This window comes from Gossypium arboreum, chromosome 11, assembly GCF_025698485.1.
Source record: "Gossypium arboreum isolate Shixiya-1 chromosome 11, ASM2569848v2, whole genome shotgun sequence".
NCBI lineage: Eukaryota > Viridiplantae > Streptophyta > Magnoliopsida > Malvales > Malvaceae > Gossypium > Gossypium arboreum.
In genome coordinates, this window is record NC_069080.1 from 47,758,346 (window position 1) to 47,782,214 (window position 23,869).

Consider the following 23,869-nt stretch of genomic DNA (forward strand, 5'->3'; position numbering starts at 1 on the left):
GATGATCAAAATAATAATTAAAAAAAATAGAATATGGTCCTAACCTGAGAGGGAGAAGGCGTCGATGGAGCTTCAGACGTGAGAAAGGGTAAAGTTAGTGAAGAGGTTGGAAGGAAATGGGAAAAGGAACGAAAAAAAAAAAGAAGAGGTTTCAGACGTGAGGAAGGGAGAAGGGTAAAGTTGAAACTGAGATGTGAGGAATAGCTATTCTGTGGGCAGGGTGCTGAATGCTATTCAGCGTGTTTAGAGGAATAGAGGAGGGATTGAATGAGGCTGTAATAGGCATTACAGCCAACCAAACATTGGTTTGGTGGTGGCCCCATTGAATTGGGCTGTGATCTATTCCTATTACACCCAACCAAACATAATGTAAGTGTATTACATATAAAGATAGTCTGCTACCTTAGCACGTTTTCTTAAGTTTGCTAACCCTAACACAACTTGTTTTTGGTTTTTTGGGGTTTTCTTTTTCTTAAAAGCACTACATTGGTTCAAGTCTCATTATGGATAATTTTTTATTTATTTGTAAAAAGATAAAAACACCCAAATATTCATATAATATACTTTGCAAAGGAAATGATTTTTTGGTATTTTCCTAATTGGATTGAGACTCGGTTAACGGTGACATCAACTTAGTAAAAGACTTAATAAATAGTAAGTACATATATTATTAATAAATACAACTGATGAAAAAAATAAATTATGCATAATAAATAAAAATGTCAAATAAATTTAAGATATTAATTAATTCAATTGGCATGAGTTCAAATCTCACCATATGTGTATTTTAATTGATTTTTGTTAAAATGAAAGACTAAAATACCCCAAATAATATAACTTATTTGATTACGGAAGGATATTTTCATAATTTTTCTAAGTTGTTTGTCTTGGTTGAGGTGATACCAACTTAATAAAACACTAAATAAATAGTATAAATATACAAACGATAAAGAAAATAAATTATGCATAATAAAATGAAAATGTATAAAACACATCAAATAAAAGTTTTTGTTAAGAGGCAACTTAAGATTTTACCAATCCAATTGACATAGGTTTAAATCGTACAATATAGCTTATTTTTATCACAGAAAGGCATTTATGTGATTTCCCTAACTATGTTAGTAACTCGGTTAAGGGTGATAAATAGTATAAAAAAATTTGAAGGAGGTAACAAAATGTGCATTATAAAATTAAAATGTATAAAAATATTAAAAAGAATCTTTGATTGAGTAGTAAAATTGTAAGGTTTTGCAAAATAAAAAGCATAAGTTCAAATATCATCTTATGCGTACATATATTTTTGTATTTTTAAATAAAAAGATTATTTTAAATTATTTTAAATGCAAAGGTACATTAAAGTAGTTTTTCTAATTGAGTTGCAACTTTGATTGATGGGTGACATCAACTCAATAAAGGACTTTATAAATAATATAGATAATGAGAGGAGGTAATTAAAATTTTCCAAAATTTTGGTAGGGAAGATCCCCTAAACCCTTATAACGGTGATTTTAGGGTTTGAGCATGACTGTTATGTTTTTATAGATTTCAATTATAGAGTTAATGGAAAGTTATTTTTGATTCTGCTTAAATTGAGGTAATTAAACCATATATTCTCATATGGTAATAATAATAAATGCAATGTAAATCAGGAAAAAAGAAAATCAAAGATTTCTATTGAAGAGATATTCAATATTCTCTCCAATAACTTGTCCCCTCTCTCACTAATAAATTTCAAGAGAAATTAAGTTGGAAACCCTATTTACATAAAGAAGAAGAAAAAAAAGCATGAAGGTGTATGCCCTTTTCTTGGTGGTTCTTATTCTTTCAGCTGGTATTTACTCCATCAAACCAAATGTATTTTCAGTATTACTATATGCTAAGAAAACTAGTTTTATTTTTGTTATTGTTAGAATGTATTGGATTCTTAATGTGTATATATATATATATTAAACATTTATATAGGAAAAGAGGAAGCAGCAGAAGAGAAAACATGCAAAGATGGTCTAAATCTGGAAGCTTGCGTAGACGATCTTTGCTTGGAATTGTGCCAGGTTATCTATGGAGTTAATGCTACAGGAGCTTGTTTTGGGCCTTTGGCCGCAGCTGTCTGCCACTGCTTGTACCCTTGTTAATTATTATTATTATTTTGGTGATAATAATGCCAAAATTCTACAATATTAGTTGAATAATCTAGTTATTAATTTTCACAATCAGTTGTGAAAATTGAAGCCACAATGGACAAATTTTGTGTTCCTCTCATCTAGTTTATATATAAATCTGGTTTGTGAGAAATTTTAAGCGTAAAGATAATAGGAAACTTAGAAGCAACCTTGGGAATTGCATGCTCAGTTCCACATCGATGGAAACTAAGGGCCCAGGGCGCGGACCACCTTTAAAAGTCACGGAGTCATGCCTAGAGCACGCAGCAAAATCTCCGGTTGATTTTTACCAAAGAAAATCGTGCGTTGGCTTTTATTTTAGTTTGATGTCTACTAATTTTTTTTCCAATTTTTGTTTTATGTTTTATACAATGCTAAGAGTGGAGCCTGGTTACTGCAATAACAATATTCAATATTTACTTGAGTAAAAATTTATAAAATGATTATTTAAATATTTAATTTTATCTTTTTAATTTTAAAAAATGAGAAAATATAAAATTATAATATTAGATTTTTAGATTTTTTCTATATATTTTAATTAAATTTAGCTGATAAAATTTGTTTAAGTTTTTAAGTGAAGGGTTCATAAAAGAAAAAAAGGGTAAAATTACAACAAAGACTAAATTACATAATGTGTAAATGTTGAGGGTTAGATTTTTAGAATCAAAACTAAATTGACATCATGTATAAATTTTAAAGGTTAAAGTCAATTTTAAAAGATGTTACTATTAGCTCTTTGGTGACAAAAAGATAAAATTAAATAATTGGGTAATTATTTTTAATTTTTATTGTTAGGTGACAAAAATTTCACTAGTTGACGAGTTTACCTTTATTTTTTCAATTAATGTCAATATTTTCTATTATTCTAGTCTTTTTATTTATTTAATCGACACAATGAATCCATATTAAATTAAAATATAATTAACACTAATTCAAAATTAGCAAAGATTAACCCATTAAACCAAAGTTGTTTTTTCCAACAACACATCCAAAGATAAGATAAATCATTAATCGCATAAAACATATTATGTAATTATTGATATTTTAGTTAAATAATTGTGATATCGTTGAAATTTTAATTATGTTACATAGAATTTATGCCTATTTTGCAACAAAACTTTAGATTATATATATATATTATGATATAGTATATGATTTATATATATATATATATATATATATATATAAAAGTAGATGTAGACTTTTGCAATTAATAAATATGGTGTAATTTTTAACATTTTGTAATTAATTGAGCTTTACTTCTACATAAATGTTACATTTTATTTTGATCATTAAATTTTTAATTTTTTAAATTTAATCATTAAATTATTTAAAATTAATTTTTATTACTCAATCTTAACCGTATTTAAAATTTAATGAAATTACTGATAAATTTTTTTATTAGTTTAATAACAAATTTAACTCAAATTTATCAATAAAAATTTAACAAATCTAACCTTCACAAAATGACAAATAAATGGGCATCCCAGCTAGAGATATTATCCTACAAATCTACCTCTTCTGGATGGAATTCGGTGCTTCAATCTCTGAGTTATGGGGTGAGGATGGGCAATGGCTGCGGAGCAGTTTTTCAATGTGAAATTGCTGGTGGAACAAGTTGGGGTTCGGGTGGAAGTGGCGAGAGGCATAACCTGTGAAGTGAAGAATGAAGAAGTGGCAGCCAAGATTGAATTGGTGACGAGCGATAGCGAGAAAGGAAAGGAGATGATCGAGAGTGCCATTAAAAAATATGACGTGGAGGAAGGTTTCAAGGGCTCTTCTGCGAAAGCCATGGAAAATATTCAATTTAAGTTCATTTTAAACATTTTTTTACCTTTAACCCCATCAAAAATCACAAAATTTTATTTTGATACCTAATGTCCAATTCCTGACTTCGGATAGAAGTTAAACCTAAACTTAAACAGTAAAAAAGGAATTATTTTGATAGAGCAACAGGTCAAAAAATTTACAATTTTTTTAAAAAAAATTAAAACCCTTCATTTTGTAAATGTTGATGATTAAATTTATTGATTTTTTTAGAATTTGAACTAAAATAAAAAAAAATTTAGAAACATTGAGAGCTAAATTTGTTAATTTTTTTATATTTAAAGTCAAATTAATAGAATTTATAAACATCAGAGGGCTAAATTTATTATTAGACCAATACAAAAACCCAACGTTAGCACTCTCGTCAAAATTCAAATAGTTGTTAACATTCTATGACCAAAAAAAAAAAGATTTCAAATTGTTTACTGACTAAATTAGAAAATTTAAAAGTTCAATGATCAAAATAAAATGTAAGTAATAGTTTAGTGACCGTCTTTGTACTCTATCATTAAAAATTTATGAAAATTTAAAAATATTTAAAGTTAAAAAGAAACACTGGTTAGTGCTCATCAACTCTGATCAATGGTCAGGTAATACCTAGTCAATATCGGTCAACATTGATCAACTATGGTCAACTATTGATCAAAGTATTTTTTTTATTTTTAAAATTTTTAATATAAAAGTTTTAATTTTAATAATCATTAATGCCGCATGGCTCATTCTAATTAGTTGGATGTGCCACTTGGCAAATTCTGATTAACGTCATATAACACTGAATTTTTGACACTGTTATAAAAATTGGACTAAATCAAGTAACAAAATGATAATTTATATACCAAAATGAGACAAGAAAAAATCTTAAATACCAAAGTGGAAAAAGAGGTATAATTCGGGGCGAAAATAAGCATTAACCCTGTATATTATATAATAATTCTTTTAAAAAATAATTAAAAATTAAATCTGATAGATTTTAATATATTAATTTATGAACGATTTAAAAAGCCCTTTGTCCAACCCTAAACCCAATTTGGACTCCCTAACGGCTAGTCCATTTTCAAATTTTCCCCGTGGAAGGCATACACCGTGAACTCTCCGTCCAATTAATTTAAAATTTCCCCACTCTCCCTAACGGCTCTCTCTGCACCACTTTCTCAGTCATTCCTTTTCCTTTATTTTTCCCATATTTTCTCTTTGTATGTTTAGTAAATGCGGAGAACCAGAAGATCACCGAAGGAAGTAAAACTTGCAGTCAAGCCTCCTCAAATGGCTAATCTATAATCCCAAGACTAAAGGTACTTCTTTGGGTCTTTTGATTTATTTTTTTCCCCTATGTTTAATTTGAAAATAAAAATAACTCAAGAATGTTTAAAATATGTGACCAAAATGATGGCTTTTTCCCCCTTTGGCTTAGTCCTCGTGGGGTAATTACTAATTTGTTGTTGCACTGCGAAGTTTTCTTTAAAAATCTTTGTATCTTGGTGTTACGGGGCTTTAGGGTTTTAGGTATTTGGAATTTTTTTTTATTTTAATGTTTCATTTTGTTTTCGTTTTGCTGCTATCTGTTTGTTTCCTCTTAAAACTATAGAAAATAAAACGATATTAGGTCTTGGATTTTCTTCAGAAAATAAAATATATTTCAGTTTACAGTGAGGGTTTTCTGCATTTTAAAGGAATTCTGGCGGATAATACTAATTATATGCTTATTTAAATATTTCATGAGTAATAAATACAGCAATGCTTTTGCTTATTTACGAGCCATTATCTTTGGGACATAATGTTAAACTTGTTAGCTAAAAGATCTGTGTTTTGCTTGCAAACAGGTCTAATTTAAGAAGAGGTTTTCAGAAAAAGAAAAAAGAAAAAAAAAAAAGAAAGAAAGAAATGGCAATGGAGAAGGTTTATGAAGAGCTAGAGGAAGTCAAATTTGAGAACGAGAAGCTAAGGTCAGATTTAAAAAGCAAAGCTGAATTGTATGAGCACTTGAAGAAGTTCCAGAATGAGCAGTCAACAAAGCTCCACGAAGCGAGTTCAAAAATCGAGAAGCAGGCGCAACAAGTTCTTGAAAAAGAGGAAGAAATCTCAGTGGTGACGCGAACTAATGAAGATCTTAAATGCAATCTGAAAGAGAAAGAATCTATCATCAAGCATTTGAATGCTGCCAATGATAAGCTGAGAGCCGAGCGTGACGGGAAGAATCAGAAACGGGAGCAGGAAATTGGAAGGTTGGTATTGGCTTTAGATGAGGCGAATGAGAAGAGTATAGATCAAGAGCAAAAAATGGACATGCTTAAGGCAGAGATTGAAGGCCTCAAAGCTCATTTGTTGGTTTCGCAGAAGAAGCATTCAGAAGCAGAGAAAAAGGCCAAAAATCAGAAGGACCCGAGAGAAAGAGATGATGTGCTGGTCAAAGTAGAGGAAGACATGAAGAAGGTTGAACATCAGCTAAAATGGAAGGAGGAGCAGTTTAAACACCTAGAAGAAGCACATGACAGGCTCCGAAATCAGTTCAAGGAGAGTGAGAAAGAGTGGGAGAAAGAAAAATGTACTTTGTTCGATGAGATTTCTTCGCTGCAGACAAGACTAGATTCTCAGATCCGAATTACAGGAGATCTCCAAAGCCGGTTGCAGATGTGCAACCAAGCCCTGGCTCATGAAGAGACCCGAAGAAAGTACCTGGAAGTTGAAATTTCAGAGTTCAAAACACGCTTTGAAAAGTCTTTTGCTGAATGCCAGGATGCAAAGTCTCACCTAGAGTGTTTGAATTCTCAGAGGGACAAAGAAGTTGCAACTCTGAGACATTTGTTGGGCACAAAGGAGTCCTTTTATAAGGAAATGGAATATCGAGTGGTGAAACTAGAGCAAGAAAATCAGGAGTTGTTGGCTTCTTTAAAAGAACTCCAGGAAACTAGAATTCAAGAAGCTGGAAACTCTTCTCTTTCAAAACTAAAAAACAAGCTCAAAAGTGTGGAGCAGATGCACAAGGATTGTTCATCGAATCTCAGAACTAAACAAGCTGAATGGAATTCTGAACGGGAGGAAATGATGAAGAAATTAAATGATTACAGCTCTCAGTTAAAGACTAAAGATGCCGCACTTAACGTGCTTGAGATGGAACTTGAAAGTTGCCTTTCTTCAGCCGTTCAATTGAAATTGCAGAATGAGGAGATTTCCATAATGATGGTACTATTGAAGTCGGGGATGTTTGAGGCCCAACTGAAACTTGCAAATGCCGAGGCTGAGCTTGGTCTCCATCAGAAAGAGGGGATGGAGAATCTTTCTGTTCTGAGGCAGCAACTGGAGATGAAAAATACTGCTCTGGCCAATGCTCAGAGAGACATTACAGAAAAACGTGAGAGGAATGCAATTTTATCCAGGAAGGTTGATACCTTAGCTCAACTCGAGGATAAGCATCAGTTGATGGAGAAAGAGGTCAATACATGCAAAACAATTCTCAAGGAATCATCCAAATGTCAACTTCGGTTGAAAGAGCAAGCTTTACAGATGGAGACTGATTCAAAAGAAAAAATCAGAGAAGTCTGTGATGCTTTAGATGTGGCAAATTCTCAACTGGCAGAAGAACAGGAGAAGGTAGCATCTTTGTTAAGCAGAGTTGAATCGTTGGATCTTATTGAAGGACAGCGATTCCTGGTGCAGAAAGAGCTTGAGAGGTATAAAGAAAGGCTTGAGGAGGCATCTAGGCGTCAAATACACTTGGAAGAGCAAGCTTTGCAGAGGGAAATTGAATCCAAAGAGAAGCTTAGCGAAGTTTGCAATGCGCTTGAAGCAGCAAAATCTGAATTGAGTAAAGAACGAGAGAGAGCAGTGTCTTTGACGAAAAGGGTTGAATCTTTGGATCACCTTGAAGAGCAGTGGCTCCAGAAACAGGATGAGGTTGAGAGATATAAGAAAATGCTTGAGGAAGCATGTAGGAGTCAAAGTCAGTTAGAAGATCAAGTTGGGCATATGAAAAAGGAATTTGGAGAGAAACTTGAAGCAGCTTTTAATGCTTTAGAAACTGTGAAATCTGAATTGGCTAAAGAACGTGAGAGGACAGCTTCTTTAATGAAGAGGGTTGAACAGTGGGCTCTGAGGCAGAAAGACCTTGACAAGTACAAGGAAAGGTTCGAGGAGTCATATAGATGCCAACTTCAATTAGAAGAGAAAATTTCTCAGATTGAAAGGGACTCGGAAAGGAAACTGACAGAAGCTTGCAATGCTCTGGAGAAAGCAAATTCTGAATTGGTTGAGAAAGTTTGTAAAGGACATGAAATTGAATTTGAGTCATGGATATGGAAATCTATTTCTGAGAGGTTAAAAGTTGACCTTGAAGAAAGTCAGGAATTGCGTAAACAACTAGAAGCTTCTCTTCTTGCGCAAGTAGGGGTTGGAGAAATTATCAAGAAAGAGAAAGATGACCTTATCCGTATAACCAAAGAGAAAGATCAGGAAATTTTAAGCCTCCAGCAGCATATGGTGACACTTGAGCAAGAGCTCCAAGCAAGAGAGTTAAGAGCAGTAAGTTCAGCAGAGGACAGCATTCTTCAAATCACAAGAGAACACGACAGGGTCTTGGAGGATCTTCGGAGAGAGATTGACTTGCTGGAAGAAGAATCACTCAGAAGGGAACTAGAAGGTGCTGCATATGCACATATTGGTGCAGAGAGAAGTTTCGTGCGTGAGAAGGGGAACATTTTGCAGCTTGTAAAAGAGAAAGATGAGAGAATTGATGGTCTCATGCAGGTTGTAAGGTCGATGGAAGAGGATTTTAATGGCTCATTGAATTCCTTTTCCTCAGAGCTTACTGAGAAGCAGGAACATATTAAACTGGTCCATGAAGCTTGGGAGCAGATTGCCAGTGCTGAGATTCTGGCTAAGCTCGAAATCGAAGAGAAAAAGTTGATGATTGCGGAGTTGGAGGATGACATTCACTATATACAGGAGAAACTGTTTTCACAAGAAAAGTCCGTGTCTGATTCAAAGCAACTAGCATTAACTATAGAAGCTGAATTGGAAGCAAAGCATTTGGAAATGAAGAACTTGACTGATCAAATGGAGGAAAGGCTGAGAACATCAGAGGCTTCTGTTGATGAGCTTAGGACTGAAAAGGCAAATCTTCTCGAAGACATAATGAAGTTGTCTACGGAGAGAGACAATTTGGTTGGATGTATTGGAGGCCTAAACGATAGCCTCGGTGAGTTCTCCAGTGAAGATGCTCAACTGATGAGAATCTTGGGAAGGATAGTGCAGTCTTTTGACCTCTCGGACACAAAAGGTAGTAATGAACTTTATGACTGTCCGAAAGAGAATAAGAGGAGTCTTCCAGCTTCTCCAGCAACCAAAAAAACCAGTTCCATCTTCGAAGAAAGGTCACCATTTAGACAGCTCAACTAACCGCGACTTATGTAAAAAGCTATTACTAACAGCTTGTGTGTGATTGATGGTTTTCTATTCTTTTTTTATCCCTCCCATTAACAAAGTATCTAGAACAATCCATGAAGTTTAAAGCATGGATCATTTCTCTTTTTCAGCTTTGTACTGTAGCTGCCACACATGATTGTTTCATTTTGAAGATTCGGTTTCTTTGTACTCTATTTCCATGGAAATGGGTAACTGTTGTTGCTTAAGTACTTCATTTTGGGAAAATACAAGGTATTTGTTGCTTCATTAAAGACTTATGTTTCCAGCAGCGGAGAGCAAAAGTTTATAAGTAAAGAAAAATGAAACTAATAATGTTATGAACCAGTTTGAACTAAGATATAACAGAGTAAAGTTTGCACACACGGAAGTTACATTCTCCTTTCTGGTGTCCTCTAGCATCTTTCTAATCCAACAGCCTAGCCTAATTCACTTCTTGGAAAATGAAACTTTTTTCCCTATTGGGTGTTGAGCCACTTATGCAACAGAAGCCTATACAGTGTGACATTCCCTACAGAAAATATAGGCTGCCATCTCCAGTGCAAAAAGACAAACACTTCGAAACACCAATTATAAAGAAAGGGGCAAGCTACTCAAGACAAATTGATCAAAATTGCCACAGCAGATTCGTAGGTGGCATGGGAAAAGACAAAATTGAGTACTAACATTGGCATGGAGGCATTCAACGAGGAATGCCCTTCCAAAAATTGGCGTATGCCGCTTAAGGTGACGAGCACACGGTATTCTTTAGTAAAAGGCGAAAGAATAGTTCGCTCTGTGCTCATCACACGGCTCCGTGAGTCCTAAACGTTCTACTAGTTGCTTTATAAGGACGTGGAGAAGCTGTAGCTTGCTTTCTCTATGCGGTGTGGGATTTCGTTTTGTGATCCTTGGCTTGAATCGCTCTCCATTTTCATTTCTTATCCACTTACGGTGAACAAAACACACTGGGCATTGAGATAATTCAGTCATTTCACTTCGGTCAATTTGGTTTCGATTTTAGATAATACAAAAAGCAGAGTAAAAGCCTAATTCTTCATGTAACTGCACTCCTTTATGTTCTGCTCTATTCTATTACTTATATGGTTCGACACACTTCTGGCCAAATTGGGTCTGTCTAATCTTTGACTTCTTTTATTTCATAGAAAACAGTTTGTGAAAATTAATTTTTGAAAAATGTGATTTTTTCTTTCATTTTGATGATTTACAGTGTTTGGTAAATTTTCCAAAAGATTCTAAAATTGTAATCCTAAGTACTAAACATTAAAAAGAAAATTACATTATTTTATTTTTATTTAAATTAAATAATATTAATTAATTCTCATAAATACGTAATAACTATTGATAGTTAAATATAATTTAAATTACATAAACAAACATGTGCATGTAACATCTCTTTTAAATACATTAATTGAGCAAAATTTTTTTTTGAAATTAATTGAGCAATATTAAAAGCAATTGTAAAGGATTGATTTGGTTCAAACAACAAAATTATGACTATTGGAACACCAAGCTTAAGAATAAACTCGTGGCCATGAATATGAATTCTCAATCTCAAAGAATACCATCATCACACTCCATTTGTTTTATTTCAATTTTTATCATTTCTATAAAAAGACTGCACTACTAATCACACTCCAACCATATCTCTCACAGCCTTTGAGCCAATATTATTGGTTCAATCTAATATTTGAACAATGACAACACTACTGACTATTCCTTGGAGACTTTGGTGAATTACATGCAGGATGACCAATGAAAGAAAATTAATTTTGTCATGTTTGGGAGTGAACCAAGCTGCAATTCATTTGATAGTAGCTATACCCACATCAATTTTGGCAAAGAGCAAGCAAGAAGATGAGTAATTCTCAGGTTTTGGTTCCCTAATGGGTATGAAGATATTCACAACTTCATATTGAGTCCTAACACCAATAATGGAAGTTAAAATGTTAAAATTTAAACAATCCCACCCATTTTAGCTAACATGGCAGCAAACATAAAAAAACAAATATTTTCACATTTGCTACTTCATAAAAATATATGCTAAAACTAACATAAACACACATATCCATTGCATCAAGTTTCATGGTTATAGTCCTATTGAACAACAAAAGAACTAATTAACCATAACCCAATGGTTCACTGTAATTAAGCTACTGCTAGAGTATAGGAATCTTACTTCGACTCTTTAAGTACCCAAGAAAAAAATTAACAAACATGATTTAAATACATCCACATTCGACATTCACTTTCAAGTTAAATGGAACATATTTAACATGATTTCATGAGACCTAAATTTTTAGGTCACAAACATCCTGCAAGGAAACCAAAATGATTTTGCATTTAAACAGAGTGTAAATGAGATTTCATGAGCACAAATCCTCTCGTTTCTAGCTAATTCAGGCCTAAATTGCTATTACTTCCCACAAGTTCTAGTGGAAGTATAACATTGAGGTATAAAATCCAAAGAAGGATATGTGAACTGCAATTAAAGCCAGAAACATGAACTTATTATGGTTCATTTCGCTAAAATTATTTAAGCATCTAAATGCTTTTTCTTTTTCCTACTAAAACCCATCAGCTTTTTTGAAGGCCAAATACATTCATCTGGTAGAAGTGAAAAAGTACAGGAGTTTTATTTGCTATGAAGGCAATGTATAAGTCAGTAATGTCAAATGGTAACAAGGTCTACTAATTGCTTAAATTGTTTTAATCAAAATTCAAATGGCATAAAAAAGATGAAGGCAGGCTTTAACCAAGACACAATCATCATTTAAAGAAATACAATAATTGAAATAAACCAAATCCAAAAACCCAGAAATTTTAAATATATCAGACATCTCAAAAAGAAACAAATAAATTAATCCAAATTGACATGGGTATTCAGATTAGAAGAGCTCATAGGGAAATGGAGAGGATAATGAAGAGAAGGCGGCACCGAGATTGTACCAAAATCGAGATATCTCAACGCGTTTTGATTTGTTTAATGTCGTCGATGAGAGAAGGGATGATGGTGCTACCGCAGCTGGTGAAAGAAAGGGAGAAAAGCAAGATGATTCTGTGAAAAGAACATGTAACGAACGGACGCTTCTTGAATTCAACCTTTGCTCGGACTTGGGTGTGTGTCTGTGGTTCAACAGGTATATTTCACTCTTTTTTTCTAAGTTTTTCCATGTATTTGGATGTCTGCGGCTATGAACTCGGTTACCTCAAAATGCGCTAGTCAGAGTAGTATTCATGTTAATATTGTTGTAGTTATTGTTAGATCACTGGATCCATTCTTCCAACAGAAACTAGCCAAGCTGTTAAGCAGCAAATTTTGTAAGATCTTTGGGTATTGCATGTCGATTTAAGCATAGCTGCTGGCTCAAATATCATTTGATATAGCAGACTAGCACTGCTTTGTTTCTGGAAAGCTCATCAGCAAAACTGAAGTCCGGTTCCAATCTGTTCTCTTCAAATGGGGTCTCTCTCTCATAATTCGATCTTCCACAACTACCACACTTCTGGAGCACGAATAAATGACGAATTCGTTAGCTGGTTGATTTGTATTATATTTAGGAATCTTATTCTAATAAAACTGGTTTCTTGTAATGCTTCATGATAACTGTTTTCCTGACCATTGCTGTAACATAAACCAATTGATATTGACTACTATGTTCATGTTGTCGGTATGGTTATATAATAAATATAAAAGAACAGAAGTGCAGGTGCTGTCCTGTCTGGAGTAGTACTTTTGTGTCAAGGTAAGAGGACCTTATTGTAAACTGTAACTTCCAATGATGGATGTGGACTTCAGGTTGATCAATCTCTAAAAGACGGTTTCGTATATACGTGCATGCCTCCTCACATCTTTGTCTCTCCAATAAAGGGTTACCGTCCGTAGTGACATATCCACATTAACCCATAATTCATCCACCGATGCGTCACGGTCAACGGCTTCAACTCAGTTTGAGTGGAGTGAAATTCCTGACACTCATTTACGTACCTACACTCACACAGCTCGAAAGATGCGGAGAAAGTGCGCATACCTATCACACATCTTTACGGCGTCTTCCAGTTACAAAACATTTACAAAACAAAGGAAATAAAAAACCCAAACCTTTTAACACTAATATTGGAATGGGGGCACTCAACAGGGAATGCCCTTCCAAAAATTGGCGTATGCCGCTTAAGGTGACGAGCACACGGTATTCTTTAGTAAAAGGCGAAAGAATAGTTCGCTCTGTGCTCATCACACGGCTCCGTGAGTTTGACATTATTCTACGCGTTGCTTTATAAAGATGAGGAGAAGCTGCTACTTGCTTTCTCTATGCGATGTGGGATTTAGTTTATGGTCTTTTACTTTTTATCCACTTGTACGGTGAGCAAAATTCACTGGGACGTGAGATAAAATTCAGTCCTTGATTTGTGGAATAAGAGGAATAGAAGGATAAGTAGAGTTGATTTACAAGTTATAAACATAAATTTTTATTAGATAGATAAAAGTACTTAATTCATACAGTATGAATTTCCACATAAACGATTAGTAAATTGAGGTAAACACGTAGACCCTCTACTTAATCCACTGTCAAATCATTGTATTCTTTCTGGATTTCTACTAATGATTAATTGCACTATTGCACAGCATATATATCCCCTCAGGATAAATGCAACGCTGTAAAAGATAATCATAACTGAAATAACAGTAACAAAAACCCTAAAACAAAATACATAAGCCTATTTGCCGGTGCCGATTTGACCTCCCTCATTCAGCCCGACAGCCCCTTTCAGTCCCGGCCTCCCTTCCTTGCTTCGCCTTCGGCCACTAGCACTCCTCCCTTAGTCCCTTGGCTTGCTTGCTCTACCCACAGCTGAGCCCCTTGTATTCACTGAATCACTGTAAGTTCTTTTGCAATTAAGTTCTTGTATTCACTGAATCAAGCTTTGCTGATTTTTTAGGGAAATTTTCTTTATGAAGTATTGGTTTAAGAGATAGGCTTTGGGGGAAAAGTTAAAATTCACATCAGCATTGAAGTGCTGGTTTGTGTGTCTGTGCAGTGGGATTAGCAGAATTTTTTAGATATTTCGTTTCTTTTCTTTCTTTTTTGAGTTATTTTTCAATCAATTGCAACAAATTGTTTATGAGACTATGAGTGTTCTTGTTCCGGCAAAGTGTTGGCTTTGTTTATGGGAATCAACGTTTGGCTTTATTCGACTCAGTTTTTTAGACTGTTAAGCTTTGTGAAACAGAGATTTCCCATACTGCCATATGGAAGCATTATAGATTTTTAGGGAATTTTGCGGATTCAGAGTCAGATAAGGTATACTTTATCTTCATCTTTTCTCAAAGTTCAGAATTTCCTTTACACAATTAAGTTAACCTTTTCATTGCTTTTCTCTGCTAAAAATGGTGCTTTGTATCTCTTTTTTGGTTATATTCTATATGACTACTTTCTGAAGCTCCTTATTTTTTTTTTTTTTGCAGGAATGGAAGGTGAAGAAGAGAAGAAATTAAAAGAAGAAGCGAAGTATAAGATTTTCCAAATTTATAAAGATTTTTTGACAGGGTAATCAATACATAAAACTTTTTTCACAGTTATTAAACTTACTCCAATGCTTCTATACATTGGATTTTGCTGTGTTCATTCCTTAGTTGCTTTAGAAATTGTATATCGACACCTTAGTATGGAGGGTTTTTTCTTTGCTTTTCTTGATAGAAATAAAAATTATTAAGTGTTGGGTTTTCACTGAATTCTGAACTGGTGCTTTGGGCCATTGCAGGGTGGCAAAGCTTGATGAATTGGTGCCTGTTGGAGGCAGACTACTTGCGGGCTTTCAGCAAGGACTAGGTCAGTGCTTTCTGAACCAGCATTATGTTTTTTATCCATTGCAATTGTTGGGGTGGTGTCCTTGCCATTTCCCTTAGTGATAGTATTTTCTCAATTATCTTTCAGAGTTTCTTCGACGCCCTCCAATAAAGAAGACATCCAAATTGATTGAGAACATTCTTAAAGCCAATGAAACCAAGAGGTTAAATTCGTACCTTGAAGCTGGTTGTATTAACAGTCATGACCGTGTAGAAAATACGAGCAAGTGTAAGTACTTTAGTTTTTCATAGATAAAGCATTCTTTGGTTGATACCTAGAAATAGTGAGTACTTATGACTGTAATAAATGACTTAAGGGTTTCATCTATGGGATAAACGCTAGATTATGTATCATATGCTTCATTCTAGTGAATCAGCAGTAGTAATTCACCTTGTATGTGAACTATCCTGCTTATTCTGTATGACTTATATTCTTACGTAATGATCTTTCATATCAGAAGTACACACATGCCTACATGGACTACATGATCATTTGAGTAAAGGTAACATTTTGCAATCTTATTGTCTCTGTCTGTACTTTTATCCAGTAAATGTCTTTTTAAGGGTGAACAAGTGTTTACAGTTTTCTACTATTGAAATTGATATGTTTCAAGTAACAACTTATGGTGTGCAGTGAAAAGCATACTGAATGAACTCGAATGCCTCCTGGGAGTTGCCACAGCTGCACTACAAATGGCAAATGAACATTTGTCTCCATTGATGGACATGGAATCTGTTGTCGGACTAGACCCACAAGAAAGTAGTGGAGAAGTATTATGTTTCAACTCTCTTCGTTGTAAAAGATGATTTGTTGTTTCTTTCTGCCTATTGGAATTCCCTACTGAAAGTTGAATATCTAGCTGAATGATCCTTTTTCTTCCTTTAGGATGAGATGACTTCATCTCGTCTTCGAGAACCTGAAGTGACGGATTATGCTGCCGTCATGGGGATAATTTATAGTATGGTGAAGCAAGATTATACAATGCAGGTACTGCTTGAAATGTGCTATCTTAGTTTCTGTTTTCTCTTTTTGTTCTTATCTTGAACAGTGACCCAACATTACCCTTTTATTGCAGAATAAGATTGTTACCTCTTTAAACCTCAAGTCATCATCAGAAGAGCTAGAGAGCTATTCCTTGATGTGGTCATTGCGACCTTATGTCAATGATCAAACTATGAAGCTAGCTTGGAAACTTGTTCCTTGAAACATATTTGTGTTTTGTAAAGAACCCGAAAATGGAATTTATGTTGACCCAAGCACTGCATTGCTATATGCGCAAATCAACCATGGCATCTCCATAGCATGAGACCAGGACATGGGACACAAGTTTCTGGCACCAAAAAAGAGGTTGTTCGGTAAAACCTACAGTGGAGCTGTATTTGATCGAATTGTCAAGTACGTTTATATGTTCTTCTGATCATCTTACAATGTATCATTTGTTTATCTCGGAAGCATTGACGATATATTAATCAAAACCTTTTTTACTGTTCAAAAGAACTCAAAGTCTATTGGCAGAATGCAAAGATGTTTGATATAATATTTGACACAATAAAGTGTTACAAAAATGACAACTTCACCGGCATGCCTACAAACAAAATTGAAATCTGCCGATGAATTGTATAAACATCACACATGTTCAACTCCACAGCTCTCTATATAAAATACCACCATCAATACAGTACACAATGCACACTACGAACACTAGATGTAAAAATACTTCTATCCAAAGAGGAGAAGAGAAATGGGATTGCTGCTTATTAACATTATAGTTACAAATGAAACTACAGCTTGGAACTATAGCAAGGGGTTCTCTTTGTTGCTTATTTGCGATATCAATGGTAAAGGCATTTTGGCTTCCTTGGGTAAATACGGCTTAAGCATGGCACATGCAATCAGGAGCAGGATATGTATATATGGACTGTTTTGGTTTCCTTAACCTGAGTTGCCCTTGTCTGTTTTGATGCCCTTCCACCATTGCCTGACGGAACTGCGACCAACTGATGTTTTTGTTAAGGAATAGTTGGCCCAACAATACCATATTTGGCCTTATGGTCTTCATGTTCTCAAAAGTTCGATGTCCCACCTGTTTGCATCATTGTAACTGTCATCTATTAGTAGCTTCATATGTATACAATTTACCCAGCACAAGGCAGGAAAATTCATTGCATTCACCAATCCATGGTGCATTATTCTATGAGCCAGAAGTACTCACCAAAGCATTGTGCATATTCCCAGGAGAAGCTGAGACAAAGATGTCACTATGCATCCCGACATAGTAATCAACAGCAGCCAACAAAGAAGCTTTTCCTTTTATATGGACCCTTTCCGCCGAAGAGGCTAGGCTCTTTTTGTCTTCCATCAAGGGGAATATCTTTCGTAGTGTGGAAATCCTAGCTTCCCCTCCATATACCTGGAATACAATGAATTCGAAGTTGTGAGGGAAAGTGTAGGGAAGACAAGTAACGCTGCAAAACCAAAGTTTGTAAGACAACGGACCTTGTGGGAGGCAAGATAAAGACGGGTATTATTGTCGAAACCCAAAGCTGCTAGCAGCAATCCGACTTCTTCAGGAGTCAACGGGCAACGCCCCTGACTTCTCAACTCTTTGTCTGTAAACTGTGAATTGATAACTCTTCCTTGCCAAATTGTTTGCCGGTACTTGGCCAGAGCCAATTTTTCAGCCTTACCCCCACCGAAATCACAGGCAGAATGGGCAGCCATATCCTGCACGTATTAAAGGTTAGTGAGAAAACCAGTGACTGGCCATAAAATAGAAAGTCATTGGAGAAAACACTAAAATCAAATAGGTCAATTATCTTCCATCCTTAAAGCTTGTTAACTGAACTAGTGTGTATAAAGAGTGTTAAAACTGTGTATGTAACCATGTAACTTTGACAACAGATGGCCATCTCACATTTTCTACGGATACCTCATGTGTAAGTTTTGCAGGCAGATAGTGTACATGGTCAAAATGATCAAACAGATATCTTAACAACAGAGCTCAAGCATATAGAGAAGTAAATGTTTACAGTTCTTATCTTTTAATATGCTCAATGAGGAACTCAATCTACAGTATTAGCTGGTAAACCTTATCAAATCGAAGGTGTAACACAACAAATTTTTGCGGATTTTGTTTGCCATTTTGATTGGTAGTCTCCCGGAGATAGTCAGTGCTACTTGCTCGACTGTGACCTGGAGGATACCTTAGGCGATGGACAAGGGCATCTCCCAGTGCTCTAATGTGCGGAACAAAAACAAGTGCTTTAAAATTGACTTTACATCGTAGTTGCTGGATCTCACTCGGCAGGTTGTCAAAAGACAAACGGTGAGAGAACGGAGAAATTGCAGCAATCCCATTGCTGTATCAAAATAGGACATGCTTTTAGATCACACAAATTGGCAAGTGAAAGAAACTGGGCTAAAATCACAAAACTGGGCAAACAGGTTAGCTGACATTTCCTAAACTAAAACCATGGCAGGAACTGACATGTTCGAGTGCATGACAGGGTAAAAAAAAGTCCTTAAGCCCAAAACTTCTAAAAGCCACTAAACCGTGTATTAAAACAAAATGTTCTTGCTGCTACTAACCTCTGCAGTACGGGCAAGACGTTTTCAAGATACCAGTTTGCAGATGCATGAACAGGTGCTCTTTTTATTCTGGTAGCTCGAATAGCAGTGGCATAATACTCCCTTGTGCTCCACGAGAATTCATCAGGAAGCTCTTTAATGATCGGGATTTCATCCTTCAACACATTCATAAAGTGATCCACATCAAATATATCCATGAATGAGCTGCAGGGAAAGAAATCGCTTTAGAAAAAAACGCTTCCTTAGAACCGAGGCAAAAAACCAGACATTTCCCATTGGAATAAGCAACGGAAAAGGAAAAATTCTTTCCCCATAAAGTACCTTGAATCTTGCCAGACAGGATTTACTTCAAGATGCGGGATCACAAGCGTTGCGTTCAGTATTTTAGCAACTGCAACAGCATCACATATCTACAAAAACAGTAAATGTAACACCTTACCATCTAATTCCTTTCCCAAAACAAACATTTGACTGAAAATATCGGAATGGTTCGCAATTCTCGACTCCTCTAAGCATGTTAAATAGATACGAATACCTACCCCCATTCTTTGCTGGTTGAGTCCCCCATCAAGAAATACCTGTAGATATCCTTCCGATTTCTGTGGCAATGCTGCCCACCGTAAACTCCAGTTTCAGTGTCTCGTAACTCAGCAAATATTAACAATCATGAAGAAACCAAAACTAGAAAATCTCATGGCTAATAACTCACAAGGGGCATTTACAGATCCAAGATATGGTCTCCACCCTTGGTCAGCCAAAGGGGCCCAGAGATCAGATTGCTCCCCAGTAAGCTGAATAGGAACATAGAAATAAATCAGACAAAGAAATTACAAGTCCAGGCACACACAGGGGTAGATGCCGCTTAAGAAACATATCTACTCACACGTTCCCGCTGTAAGGCACTCCTGAGTAAACGTAAATGCCTAGGTTTAGGGACATTCCACTCCTGCAACAAAGGTTAAGTTATGAGCATTTCATTTGTCGTGTTATTCGAATATATGTTCAGTACGGGTATATTTAATTTTACAAGGCCTTTAGAGGATCGTGTCTCATGTTCAAATATATATCGGACACAAGTACCACCATATCCGACTGGATATTCCAGGAAAGATAAAAGAGTAAGTTTGAGCAACATACCCTATTAACAATTATTGGTTATAAATTTGTACCATCCAGTTGAAGTGAACTAACTATATATATTACCACCAAAGAGAATAATGCCATATTTGGCATAATTTTTAATAAAGCAATCGGATTATTAGACACATAGCTACATAAGCTTGCAGTTAGCCACAAATTTCAGTCGGAAAATTAAACTCCAAATCATCCGTACTTTCCATTTTTAGTAAATTGCAAAAAATTTCTCTCAAACAACTCAAAACTTCCCATTTATCTTTCCATGAAATTTACAGGAACCCAGAACTCATATTTTTTTCCCTAGAAAATTAAGCAAAGAAAAAAATTTTGATATAGAAACATACCGAGAATGTAGAAGGAGAAGCATGGGTGAATGCAGTAAATAAACAAGGAAAAATAAGTGGGAAAATCAACACAAATAATCCACACATTGCTTTTCTTCTAAGAAGCTGATAACAATGCCTCTGGAAATTTAATCTCATCATCACTCTTCCCTTACAGTTGAGAAACCCAGATCTCCAAATGACCACTTTCCTCAGTTTTTTTCTTCTTTGTTGGCTTTGATAGGCCTTGATAGCGAAAAGAACTCAAACAAGCAAAGCTTAAAACAAAATTTTAATCAATATAGCCGAAAAGAAGAAACATAGAAGAAGGAAGAAGCAGACTCAAACTCAAGCACCCAGCCAACACCGCATGCATCACCTTCTCTTCGTTTCTCACATTGGGGCCTTACTTAAGGCGCCTGACATAGACACCTGTAAAGCTTTGATTATGAGAAACGGTGTCCTTTATTTCTTAAGGGGGGACCCATAAGGAACATATATACCCCATGGATAAAGTTGGATACTTGGTGGTCGTGCACGGAAATTCACAGTAAAACATGAATCAGTGGGTAAAAATTATTTCTTTATTTTTCACAAGTGTTTCGTTAGAGACAAAAATAAGACCGTTGGGTGCGGTGGGGGGATTTGTGAAACTTTTGATTAAAGTAATCATCTTTAAGGGAGAACAGTGATGAGAATGTGGTTAGATGAGAGCACCGACGCAGACGCTACGCTACCTTCGAAACTATTCAAGTCTTTTTAGGTACTACATTCATGCATATAAAAAATATGGTAGTTCTGATCACATTTGTCTGGGGGCCCCATGTTTTTGGATGAACTCAATTCTCAATTTTGTCTAAAATTAATGTGAAAGATTCATTGATTTAGGTTCCAAATCAATCATAGTATTTTTGTTAATATAATATGATTTATTGATTTAAATAAAATAATTTTAGAAAATAATTTTATTTAAATTTAATTATAAAATACATAAATTATATAAAATTATATATTTTGATATTTCATTCATTTTAAATAATAATATAAGTTTTCTTAGACGAGTAAGGTCAAATTTAAACTTAAAATTTCTTTTAAAATCAAACCTTAACCTGATTTAATCTACAAACATTGCAAACATTTTTATTGTACAAGGACTAAATCCACCTAAAAGAGCATAGTATAGGAACACTTTATAAAATTTTACCAAAATATAATCTGTGCATAACTCGTAAATTGAGAATTATTAATTGAAAATTACTATAATTTTGACTCATACATATAGGTAAAAAATTCTATTAATTTTGTTGATTAATAATTTCATTAAAAATGGAAAATATAGGTGATTAAAAGTATCACCTTCCTTCCTTTATGTCTTAGTCTTATTGTCATTCATACCTTGTCAAAATCGGCTCATATTGTCTTCTTTCCTCTTGTTATAAGGATTCGACATGAAGACCACTCATTTAGGTGATTAATAAGATTTATTATTTTTATATTATAAGCAAGATTGATTTTTTCAGAAATTTTTTAACTTATTTAGAAAAAGGAAAGAAAGAAAGAAAAGGATAATCACGTGTCAATAGTTGGAGACAAAATATCTACATTATGTATGTTGTTTTATATATTATTAGTATAGTTTTTACCACTTTTCATGATGGGTTAATTATTTTAAGTCTAAATTATAGAGTAAATGTTTAAAGATTAAAATATAAACTATATTTCTATAGTCTTTGTACATTTGAAATTTAGTATTCATACTTTTATTTTTAAGAATTTAGTCCTCTATTTTTGAATTTAAAAATTTAAATTTAATTATTAACACTATTATATTATTTTATCAAACTCACTAGTGTGATATTTTGAAATTAAAAAAATACCTACTTATTTAGCAACCATGTAACACAAAAAAATGCAATGGACTTGAATTTCACAAATGATTTCAAGAGTGTTTACAACTCTCAAAAATTATATCAATATTTTAATTAAATATAGTATTTGGACTAATCTATGACATTATTGAAGTTGAGATATTAATTTATATCAAAAGTTGAAGTAAAAAGATTAGATCTTATATTCGAGTGTAGCACATAGACCAAAATTAAAATTTGACAAATGTTATATAATCTTAAATTTGAGGATACCATAGGGACCAACATTGAAATTTTACCATTCTTTTAAATAATGCAAAAAGAAAAGGAAAAAAAGGTTGACCCATTATATATAGGTGAGGACAATATAGGACTAAAATTGAAATTTTACCCCTTTTTTATATGATGCAAAAAGAAAAGAAAAGAAGTGACACGTATCGACTAAGTTGAACCTTCTTTTTATGTATAGGTATAAAATGATAGATGATAGACCCTACTTATAAATTTTAAAAACTCAACAATAATCCTTAAAATATTTTGAAACTCGGATTGTAGTTTTCCTCTTATTATTATATTACTTCCCTTACCAAAGGAAAAGTAAAATTGATTAATTATTTATGGGATTTATTGTGAGTAGAGGAGTGGGTTTCAATCTTTTAAGTTACCTTAAACCTAATTTGATTTAAAATATAGATTTAAAATTTTATTTAAGTTTATTATGATTAATTTAAATTCATTTTACACTTCTCCATTTTATTATCTTTTAATTTTATAAAAAATCGTTACAGGGTTTGGAAACAAATGTCCATTAAATGCATCTGAAACAACGAATAAAAATGAGGAATCAAGAAAGAAAATAAGTCTGAAAAGGAACTAAAAGGAAAACTAAAACTCTTCTAGAAAATCCCTTCAAGTTACCAAAGTGACCAACTGGCAAAACTCATCCTGAGAATTAAAATACATCAATGGAGAGCGAGTCAGGCTGGGAGATTGAGGTTACCCTTCGATAAATAAATAAAATCCTCAATCCAAAGAACAATACTCAGACATGCAGCAGCTTATGGTGGCTCTATGAAACGATGGTCCTATGCTGCAAGATCGATAACACCTAAAGGCGAGTTTTCAACCCAGAATCGGTCCTCTGTGCTTTGCAAACCTTCTAGCGCCATTGCATGTGCAATAGTGTTTCCTCATCTGGCGATGAAGCTAAAACAAAATGCTGAGAAGCTTCAAGATAATGCTTTCACATCCTTAGTAACCAGCCGAATTTCAGAATAGTCACATTTTGACTGTAATTTCAGTATAATAATCCTTGAATCGCTTTCCAGGACAACATGTAGAAATCTCATTTTTTGAACAAATTGGAGATCATGAAGAACTGCTACCGCTTCAACCATAAACACCGAGCTAAACAAGTTATGATTTCTAAAACAAGAATCCATTATTGAACCTATTTCGTCTCGAATAATGATGCCTAATACTGCTTTTTTGATTTGAAATCGAGTAACCTACATCAACATTCACCTTAACCCAAGATAGAGGTGGAGGGGCCCGTCAAACCGTTGCTAAGGGTTTGGCTGCTTTAAAATTGAGGTCAGACTCCAATACTCCTTCCTGCACCCATGAATAAAGGTAACAAGCTCATCAACACTTTGTGATTCCAAACATAAACAATTTTACTTATTTTCTAATGTCTACATTAT

At 34.3% G+C, this 23,869-nt stretch overlaps 3 protein-coding genes and 2 non-coding genes across 6 annotated transcripts; 2 read left to right on the top strand and 3 right to left on the bottom strand.

The window, feature by feature from the left end:
- Nucleotides 1–5,000: 5,000 nt before the first annotated feature.
- On the top strand, nucleotides 5,001–9,655 carry LOC108473457 (uncharacterized protein At4g38062). Its single transcript, XM_017775019.2, has 2 exons — nucleotides 5,001–5,278; nucleotides 5,807–9,655. Exon 2 carries the CDS (start codon nucleotides 5,868–5,870, stop codon nucleotides 9,375–9,377), a length of 3,510 nt encoding a protein of 1,169 aa, XP_017630508.1. The 5' UTR covers nucleotides 5,001–5,278; nucleotides 5,807–5,867; the 3' UTR covers nucleotides 9,378–9,655.
- A 422-nt stretch (nucleotides 9,656–10,077) lies between these two features.
- LOC128284879 (U5 spliceosomal RNA) lies at nucleotides 10,078–10,195 on the bottom strand. The gene has a single exon (XR_008275299.1). It is a non-coding gene; the product is annotated as a U5 spliceosomal RNA (small nuclear RNA).
- A 3,333-nt stretch (nucleotides 10,196–13,528) lies between these two features.
- LOC128284890 (U5 spliceosomal RNA) lies at nucleotides 13,529–13,645 on the bottom strand. The gene has a single exon (XR_008275310.1). It is a non-coding gene; the product is annotated as a U5 spliceosomal RNA (small nuclear RNA).
- Nucleotides 13,646–13,955: 310 nt separating this feature from the next.
- On the top strand, nucleotides 13,956–16,747 carry LOC108473459 (uncharacterized). Of its 2 annotated transcripts, XM_017775021.2 has the most exons (9): nucleotides 13,956–14,282; nucleotides 14,634–14,704; nucleotides 14,869–14,950; nucleotides 15,165–15,232; nucleotides 15,338–15,478; nucleotides 15,711–15,752; nucleotides 15,884–16,020; nucleotides 16,136–16,237; nucleotides 16,326–16,747. In XM_017775021.2, exons 3-9 carry the CDS (start codon nucleotides 14,871–14,873, stop codon nucleotides 16,452–16,454), a joined length of 699 nt encoding a protein of 232 aa, XP_017630510.1. In that variant the 5' UTR covers nucleotides 13,956–14,282; nucleotides 14,634–14,704; nucleotides 14,869–14,870; the 3' UTR covers nucleotides 16,455–16,747. The 2 variants fall into 2 exon arrangements, with proteins under 2 accessions (XP_017630510.1, XP_017630512.1); XM_017775023.2 differs by lacking the exon at nucleotides 14,634–14,704 and having other exon boundaries at nucleotides 13,960–14,282.
- An 11-nt stretch (nucleotides 16,748–16,758) lies between these two features.
- LOC108473458 (O-fucosyltransferase 39-like) lies at nucleotides 16,759–21,025 on the bottom strand. Its single transcript, XM_017775020.2, has 10 exons — nucleotides 20,320–21,025; nucleotides 19,722–19,784; nucleotides 19,548–19,629; nucleotides 19,378–19,448; nucleotides 19,160–19,248; nucleotides 18,839–19,042; nucleotides 18,339–18,609; nucleotides 17,747–17,974; nucleotides 17,463–17,660; nucleotides 16,759–17,333 (listed from the first exon to the last, which is right to left on the bottom strand). Exons 1-10 carry the CDS (start codon nucleotides 20,458–20,460, stop codon nucleotides 17,124–17,126), a joined length of 1,557 nt encoding a protein of 518 aa, XP_017630509.1. The 5' UTR covers nucleotides 20,461–21,025; the 3' UTR covers nucleotides 16,759–17,123.
- Nucleotides 21,026–23,869: the final 2,844 nt, after the last annotated feature.